This window comes from Charadrius vociferus, unplaced genomic scaffold (genome assembly GCF_000708025.1).
Source record: "Charadrius vociferus isolate BGI_N301 unplaced genomic scaffold, ASM70802v2 scaffold187, whole genome shotgun sequence".
NCBI lineage: Eukaryota > Metazoa > Chordata > Aves > Charadriiformes > Charadriidae > Charadrius > Charadrius vociferus.
This window is the reverse complement of record NW_009649180.1, coordinates 288,324-298,254: the sequence shown is the minus strand read 5'-3', so window position 1 is coordinate 298,254 and position 9,931 is coordinate 288,324. Positions and strand designations below refer to the sequence as shown.

Below are 9,931 nucleotides of genomic sequence, written 5' to 3'. Positions count from 1 at the left end.
CAGTGAGGCCTTCCAGCATTTTTAACAGTTCTTCAGAAGTCCAGTCAAAGATCTAAATCTTTCCACAGTAAACATTTATTGCACTCTCTATTCACTGCATGGTCTTTGATTCAGACTTTTAATCACATTCTGAAGTTTTGACACCAATTTCTCAGAAACTAATGTGCAGACCTTGCAAAATGAGACCCTCTGCCAAGCAGAGTCCGAAGTCCCAAGTGTTAGTAATAACCTCAAAACTTTGTTCTATCTTGCCAAAACATTTGTAAGACTTTCATTTTTCAACCTTTGAACATCTAGGACAGTTAGAGCTTGGGAAAAAAAAAGAATCATAGAATCGTTTAGGTTGGAAAGGACCTTAAAGATCATCGAGTTCCAATCTCCCTGCCATGGGCAGGGACACCTCTGACTAGACCAGGTTGCCCAAGGCCATGTCCAGCCTGACCTTGAACACCTAATGCTGGATTTTTTTTGAGAGATGAAGAGAATGTAGCAACAATTATACATTCCAAACAAACCATGTAACAGAAAATGTCTAATTAATTTTAAATGTATACTGGGGAACATATAGTAACTTTTTAATTTAAGAAAATACCTTCATATACCACTTCCCCATCTTTAGGTTTTTAAATGTAGTTAGTTAATAACATTCTTAATAACATTAAGAAAGCAACCTAAATAACTAATAATAATCTAAATAACTTAGTACTAAACAACTTAATATACTACTGCCACTAACTGCCATCCCTTCTTTCTCCCCCTGCTCAAAGTGCTTTTCTTCTATTTCTTTCAATGTGACCAATCTAAAAGACATTTTCATCAGGCAGTGATTAAAAAGCAAAGCCTTATACACTCCATTTTAACAGAAATTTGCCTGTTTCTGACTGACTGTTTCCTTTAGGTACTGTGAGAGACAAGGCAGTATGTCAAACCACCACATGGCGCTTACCACAAGCAAAGTAAAGCTCATATCTCTGCTATGTTTACAGGTCATATGTTAAAAATGGAACAAAACAACAATTTGCTCCACCAATTGAAATAATGATTTTTCTTTCTTTGGCAGTTTAAAGGAGAGTCACCATTCAACTGTGTCCTATACTGAACTGTGGTAACTTCAACAATATACATATGACTCTCTTATACATCAAGCTCTTTACCTAATTAAGGAAGTCTTTTTCTTCTTGCTCAAATGCTTAAAAAAATTAATTTCAGGAAGCAAAATCAGTTCATAAACACCCTTAATTTCCTGCTGCTTCAGATTAATTATGAATGTGTCTGAGTCTTCTTTGAGAAATCCACCTCAGGAATTTTTATCTGATACTTCCATCATCTACGGAATTATCTAGCACTTCAAAGTCAAATCTGTTCAGGGAAGTACTGATTTAAGTAAACTGTTACCTTTTATTGTTATTTATATTTATGCCACTCAACATCAACTGCAAACAGAACTGCATGGGTTCAATTAGCATGCTCTTAAATCATGTGCTTATGCAATTTAATATGGACAAATTTTTAAACAGTACGTAAAATTCTCATCTACATTATTTAAGACTAAAAGTCCCATTTTCAAAGATCGTGTCACCAAGAACATTAGGTTTTAAAAGCACGACTGGAACTTAAAGAATTAGGAGAAAAGGATATTCTGACTACACAAGTGCAGGCACCACACCTAGCCAGCTCAGTCATCTGCTCTACTTCAGAAAACAAAAAGGGTTTCTAACTGAAGGACATTCTGGATCACCCTCTACAAAAGTCTTCCTCCAAAGCCCGCCCTTCAGATGAAACTGGGTAGTCTGAGTATCCCCTTGTGCACGAACCACTACTGAAATGTCAAGTGCAGAATTTAGCTCCTAAAGATGTAAGAATGTCTAGTTCTATTTCAGTACTTGATCTCTACAATATTCACACAAACTACTGAATCAACTGCAATATTAGCACAATCCCATGTACATGTCACTTTCACATCTGTCTAATCTTGCTGTCATTAACAGACAAGAATTACATGCTATGAGACACTAAACTGGCACAACAATAAAACAAGTGATGGTCAAATGTTTTGAAAATTTGACAGTTTAGTTATTTAGCAAGTAAATGTCTCATTCCTGTTTCTTGAGTTGCTCCCCCAACAAAAAAAAAAAAACTAAACAAAACAAACCCCCAAAATTCTCTTTTTAACAAAACGAAAACTACTCCTGCTGACTGAAAAAACAGAAATCTGTTTCTTAATGGTTCTGTCAGAACTGATACCAAAACACTGAGGAGCAGGGAACAGAGGCAACTCCTACCTCATGTAACCAAGAGCAAAGGATACAAGTGGAGATATTGATGGGATCTATTTGAGACACTATCCTTTTCAATAAACCTGCACTTCAATACTCGCGTGATGATGAAGTAGCACACTAAGAAATGACACAAGGCAAGAATTTCATATTGAAGAACCAGTCATAATTGGCCATTTCTGTAGAGCAACACATGAAAATGGCTGCACCAATTCTTCTGTGCTCCAAAAAAATAATAAAGAGTAAGTGCAAACAATACTGAGTTCCACACTACAGAAGCTTTTGTGCCAGGGAGACAGTTAATTCTGCCAGTGTTTAGAATCACTTTCACAGACGTATGAAAGTTTTTCTGTATATGGAGATTAATGTGCACAATACTCGTATCTTTGGCGTCACCTAGTTAGCTCTAACATGCACAAAAAATACTGCCAAAATTTAAATGACAAGCCTGTTTTTTTCCACAACGCAAAGTAAATATTGCTGGCAGGCCCAGACATCCATCAAAACCAGGTTTTACAGAAAGTATCAGATACTTAAAAATATTTATTTATTTTTATAATAAATGTGACCTTTAATAATAAATTTTGCCCTATATTTTCCATACTGTTGGCATTTATTTTCTTCACCTGTGGATAGCTATGAAGTTTAAATATTGAAGAGCTAATTATAGGACCAGCCACTATACAAATATTTCTTCCAACACTCACAAAGCAGCTGGAAGAGCTGATCTGATAAAACTTACGAAGTTGTTTTGTAGGGTTACTGGCAAAGAAATAAAAGCTAGACCAAACATGTCAAAGTTACAGTGGGATTCCCAAAAGTTTTAAATGGGATTTAAATCATTTTAGCTGTTAGTTATAAGTGCATACATTCAAACGAGGAAACTAATCACACAGGAGACACCTCATACTGCAGTGAGCTGCACAGAACCCCCTTGGCAATTAGTATAATTTGACAAGGCTATAAAATAACTGTAGTCAAACAAAGTGAAAACTGTAAAGTTTTTTTCAGTGGAACTTTAAACCACATATTAGCAATATCTGATTTGTGGCTCTATTTTATACATAACTGTTCACACTTTTGAAGGATTGCTTAACTTCATAATGAAAAAGATCAAGAGAACATAAAATCATTACTAGTCTATTGAAAATATCACAAGTGCTACTGCGTGGCCAATTCAAACTTGTCTTTGCTTTACAGTTCTGACCACCATCTACATTTGTGACAGACTGCTTACTTTCCAAGTTGGCTTCCATTTTTGCTAGCACCATTTTACTTCCAGACAAAACAGGCCTATAGCTTTACCACATAATATGAAATTATTAAACTCAACGTTTGTAGCACAGTTCAAAATCATGGTGAAAGAATATTGAAATAGGCTGGAGGGTGAGCTGGAAGTCCGTTTTTCTTACTTGCTGTCTCTGCTTCTCTCTTGCAGTAGGACTTAGTTTGCTGTTTTACTTCCAAAAGAGAAAATTGGGATTGTCTCAGTGCTGACACAACAATCAAAAATTCTCCACTACAGCTGGGACACAATGTTTGTTAAAAAATGTACTTTAAAATAAGAATATAAAAAATCATAGAAAACTCACAAGTACTCTGCCAGTTAATGTCTGGGCAGATATCATGACTCCTGCCCAATCCTTCACGGAGGTCATCCATCCCACTTCTGCTGCCACATTCTCCTCTTTTTCATCTGTTGGTTTGCAGGCCCCATCTGCCTGTGTATCTCCACCACCGTTGATCTTCTGGGCCTCCTGAAAAATAAGTATTTGGATTGGTTAATTTTTAGTAATTGACAGTGAAAGTCAGTGTACAGTTGTGGCTAAGAAATGCTATGAAAAAAGCTTATCAGTCTTCCTGGATTCCTGCTAGATGAAATTAATCACCTATTTGGCCATAATTCTACACAACTAGAAGTGTTCTGTGAGTTACCAGACTAACAACTAAATAATTACACTCTCCTTGACATTAAATCTTGAAAACATATTTGGCATCAAATATGCTCTACATTCCCTTCCCTATAAGCAGCATAATTGCCATGAGCTACATATGCAATTACAGAGCCACATATAAATAAGTTTGTCAGACATACACTGAAGGACCTTTTGATGTATTAATTCAAAACAACGCATACTAGGTGTGAACATAACTTATGTACAATTTTAATTTACTACCACTAGAATTAATTACCTGAGTAAACCTTCACTGAGAAGCATGATGCAACAAGACAATAATTATCAAGTGCGAGGGGAACAAAATACACCATAGAGAATCTGCAGGGAGCTGCCATGCTATCAGTGAACCGGTGTTTCAATGGAAGTGTTTAATATATCACAGGAATTCTTCTGTCAGTAAGTAGCTCTCGTAGAATGGAGAGCTAGAATTTAAAGAGGAGCCTTAGCTGCACTAAGCTGCCTGATGAGTCACACGCAGAGGAATTCATATCAGTCTCTCATGGAAGCTGCAGCAAGGATGTCATGCTCTGTAACTGCCTGCTATGTGCTACATTCACAGATGCTGCACAAAAATCAAGGGAAATGATAGGAAAAGCCAGCCTGGATTGTACAGCATTTAAAACATATCATATGCAAAGTATCAGAGTGTGCCATGAGCATGCCTTTGGTGACAGCATAATACTAATGACTTCCTCAATACTTGACAAGTTATGCTAAACAGGCACAGGAGAGGCAGCAAAATTCAACGCTGAGGCAAGTACTGAGAACTTGAACTGTACCCATAGATCTACGTTAGTGCTTCAAGCACTCTGCGCAGACCAAAAGCTGGAAAGATCTTGTTTATAGATGACTTGCCTATAGGCCACTAAGCAGGAAATGAATTGCCATTAATCCCCTTTGGTATATCCGTTACACAAGCAAAGATGTTTGATGCCAGTTCAGTGATTATTACCACAGGAGGAATAACACACTGTCATGGTCAGAACGCATAGCTGCGAGATGGCCTTGAGGACACAGCTGGACATAAAGGTAAGGGCATTTCCTGAGGGCAGTACTGAACTAATAAAGCAGCTGCACTGAATCTGTCAGCAAAGGACAGTACAGCAACACTAAAAATGTAATATGGAGACCAACAGTTGTTTTTAGAGAATTTCAGTATTGCTAATCAGATTCTTCTCTGTTAGTCTCCCTCCTGACTCACAGACTCTGTCTCCTTACAAGCCATTACAGCACAGTGGACGATGTGGCTCTATTGATAATAACAAAATATTCAGCGTTACAACAGTCATTCACTACTTCCTATGCAAATAACCAGACAGAAGATAAAAGCTACTTTATATTTGCATAACTGGACCTCATTCCCTGACAAATTTGAATACAGTGAATCAGATGTTTTGCACTCAGCATGGAGAGCCGCATACTGCATTGCACAGGCACAGAGCGCAACCCACAGACGTGAGCTCACTGCGTCGGACAGTGACGTCTGGTACAGCACAAAGCATTCCCAGGACAGTAATGCTTGGCTACGGACAATTTGTGACCCATATCATCATCAAGCCACATAGATCAGTCCCAAAGAAACGCCTTGACCACCATTCACTTTTTCAATTATAAACCAACCAGGTTGCCCAAGGGGTTTGGGTTGGTTTTTTTGTTTGTTTTTTTTTGTTTGTTTGTTTGTTTTTTTTAAAGTGGATAGCATGGCATTGTAATAAAAAAAAATATTGAGGTTTAGGCAACCTAGACCCAAGGCCCTGGGGGCACTCACAAGCCTCACTGGCCCTGGCCGCTCTCCCCCAGGGTCTCCCCCCAACCCTGCCTGTGGTCCAGGACAGCAGCCCAGCACACCCCAGGGCCACCAGTTCCCCACAGCCCTGTCCTACCCAGCCATGGGCCCTGCTGAGCTGGGTCCTGCCAACCCCCAGCTGTGTCTGACCCTGGTTCCCCTCCCCAGGCCTGATCCTTACACCCTCACACCCACAGGCTGCCATCCCAGGCTGGCCCCAAGGATGTTCCTGGGGCCTGGAGCTGCCCCCAGCCTGCCCCGCTCCCCAGCTGGGGCAGTGGAGACAAGGTCCTGGGCTGCCAGGCCTGGGCATCCCCTGGCCCTCAGGGAGCCCCCATCCACCCCGACAACTACTGACTTGTTAAAAATTATATATGCCATTTTGTCTGTCTTTTGAAACCCTTAGAGCTTGTCTTTCAGATTGTAAACTCTACACAGCAGATTTTACTGCACGGTCTTCCTCTGCACAGCAGGTTTTTATACCCTGTACAATTTTATACTGAATCATAGAATGGTTTAGGTTGGAAAGGACCTTGAATATCATCTAGTTCCAACGCTCCTGCTATGGGCAGGGACACCTCCCACTAGACCAGGTTGCTCAAAGCCCCTTCCAGCCTGGCCTTGAACACCTCCAGGGATGGGGAATCCACAGCTTCTCTGGGCAACCTGTTCCAGTGCCTCACCACCCTCAGAGCGAATAAAAATATTCATTTGGTTTTCAGAATAAAGGAGGTATAATTATCTCTTCCTCACTGACAAGAATCTGAGACAGTGATGACGTGCCTAACTCAGTCACCAGAGAAGTCATTGGCAGAGCATGGATGAAACCACAGACTTCCTTGATTTTTCCACCCAGCACCCCCATTTAAAATCTCAGGGATGCACACCTTACTAAAAACATTCATAATTATGGATTTTGGTATAGAAAGTCCCAGAACTACATTAAACAAAGACCTGAATGGAAAAGTCCATTTTATGGTAGTGAACTTGAAAATATTAAGGTTGAAAAATTCTGTTGTTGTTTACATACGCCTTCCTTATGCCCAGCCTTTTTGTCACTATATCAAACTGAATTTTAAACACACGATTATAAAAATAAAATTTTCTAACACTCAATAAAAGAGTAGACAACTTACTTGACTGAAGGAGAAAGGCAGCTTTTATATTTTCAAGAGGTTCTAATACCCCACAGTTCTTTTTGCTGTATTGACTTTTGGTTGCCAATAAAATAGAGCAGCAAGATGCAACAGACCTGTTTAGTATTTGATTCTCTGAAGGTATTAAAATCTGAAATACATTTGAACAGCTGTATTTCTGCAGTTATACCACTTATTTCACCTCCATTAAAACCTCCCACCCACATTATTTCTTAATTAAAATATAAGTAAAACAATCATTCCTGCCAAGTATCATTTGGAGCACAGCCTCATGATCAGCTACACACCAAACCTAACTCTTGCCATTACTGTAGCTATAATTAATATGCATATTAGTTGCTGTTATGTAATATTTTTATTCAGTTGGGATATTTTGTATTTTTCATCTACATGGCTACCTTCTTAGCTTACTTAACTCACAGTTAAGTATTAAGAAAGTTTATTCCCAGGTCATTATGCAAATGTGGGGAAATCACTAAGGGAGATTTAAAGACTTCTGTCATTTACCCTGTGTACAAATCAGTCCTGTTATTAACTGTATAGTCTTCTTCCATTGCTATTTCTTCACCTTAAAGCATTGAGTAACCAATACCACAAACTAAAAAAGGTGCTTAAAAAAAACCTGACAGTGACGGTAATTGTTTAATTATTTACAGGCTCAGTAGCTACGAGTAAGATAATACTATCTTTATCCACTCTGTTTACCTGTTGTTTCACAAAGTGTTCATTATTTTAATTACTTGATGACAGCAACATTCGGGTAGATTAAGTAAGAAGCTGCATATTTTGTGAAATATACATTTCCTGAACACAATGACAAAAACGGAAGAGAATGAACGATGAGGTGTACAGGAGTCAGGACTTACTGTTCTACCGACGGTTTTACATGGACCTAGACCAGAAACCTCAATGTTTTCTCTTATATTTTTAACAGTAAATATTAATTTAGATTATACAAGTGCAGGGATGCTTAAACGCAGTTACCTTAAGCAAGCAAACTTCAAAAAGGGAAAAGACACTCAAAAACGGTTTTCAGTTTTGAAAATATAGTCCTGCCTGCTTCACTTCACCTCTCTAAAATATCTGTACAAACATAGAACTAATGCACAGACACTCCATTCAACCCAGGGCTACATGAAATAAAATCAGAAGACAATTAAAAACTTAAAACATCATCTAAGAATAATCTGTCTTTTTAGAAGCCCTAAAAAACAGGACACTATGAAGGCAACCTGGTAAGCACTCTTGGAAGGATTGGTACTGAAAAAGACACGGTCTTTTGTTAAGATATGTTAGAAAACATAGGAAACAGGCAGGTAACCTGAGAAAAACACTGGGTTAAAGTCTGGTGAAACAAAAAGTAATTCTGATATTCCTGCTGATCTAACATTTAACTCATATGAACAGCACACAAAAATCATGATTTATCAACTGTAATGAGAATACAGTGCATCCAGTCTTGCCCACATCACTCAAGATTATGCTCAATTTAGATGTTTAAAACAGTAACACCAATGGAGCAAGGCCAGTACTGACCTTGGAATTCCACCCTGGAGAACAAGAGATGAGAAAGCGTCTACCACAATGACAGTTGCAGCTAGTCTGAAGTATGCAGTAATAATACAGTAATAAAATATAGTTTGGGGAAGGTAGGGAAGGGCTCCTTTTGATAATGATGCCAGTAACTTGCAATTTTATCTCTATTAACTATCCCTCAATTAACAGCACTTCATTCCTAGAGCCTGCATTTTAAGATGTGTTTTATATCAGAACAACAACACTTTTATACTGGCCACTCTTACACATTGGAAATCTATGTTTAAGTTCCTTTTCATGCATCTGTTTCCCCAAAGCCACCAACAGATGCTATGTGAAGAGGAGTAGTTTTATATATAAGACTATCTCTCCTTTCTGTTAGGCAGACCTCTAAAACACTGGAGTTTAAATTTCTTAGACTTCTATCAGTAATTCCATTACATTCCCTTAGATACATTCTCTCACCATTTTGATAACTCTGAACTGAGGTCTTAAATTTATATAAACCCATAATATTATGCTGCATTCTCAGCAGCTAGGTAATGTACTGTGTATGTCAAAACATCAGGTATCTACTGAAGACATTGCCCCTGCAGATGTTCTCCATCAGATATAGCTACCATCTGTAGCCTACAACTTCATAGTTATTAAGTACCAGTTCATCCAGTGCTAATAACAAGCAAACCAAAAAAAAAACTGAAGCAGTTCACCTGTTCTACTGCAGTTTAGCAAACACAGGATTTACCTGGAATATTAATAAACAAAGCAGATGGGAATGTGAGAAATAAATAGCTGTATGGAGACATACAAATTTCTTTGAATAGAGTCAATCTTTTAGGAAACAGAAAGCAACAGCTAAACTAACTAAATATGAGCTAAGAGATACTCCCTATAAATTGGCCCATCCACAGCATTTCTTTGAATATTAAGTTCTTGGTCAATATTAGGTTACGTTGACATCGGTTATCATACCATAGCTGCGGTTTGGCTAGTTTCAAAGGATTAATTATTGATACCCAGAAAAACATTATTCCTTTCACTGAATAAAAGGAAACAGAATGATCTGTGGAAAACACAGCTGATGAAATAGCCAAGCATTTTTCCCTCATAAAATATTAACAAACTATGTAATTTGGTGTTTGCAAATTTGGCAGCTTAAGAAAAATTAAGTCCAAAACAGATTCCAAAACTTTTATTAGTAGTTTAAGACTGAGACAG

The 9,931-nt window shown here is 38.2% G+C and overlaps 1 protein-coding gene across 18 annotated transcripts in view; it reads right to left on the bottom strand.

The window, feature by feature from the left end:
• The window catches only part of KCNMA1 (potassium large conductance calcium-activated channel, subfamily M, alpha member 1), a 502,219-nt gene that overhangs the window by 364,557 nt on the left and 127,731 nt on the right, over positions 1-9,931 (bottom strand). For all 18 annotated transcript variants that reach the window (XM_009888636.1, XM_009888640.1, XM_009888635.1 and 15 more), the window contains exon 2: positions 3,869-4,033. In XM_009888636.1, the coding sequence (XP_009886938.1) occupies positions 3,869-4,033 (165 nt within the window). The remainder of the gene's footprint in view (positions 1-3,868; positions 4,034-9,931) is intronic.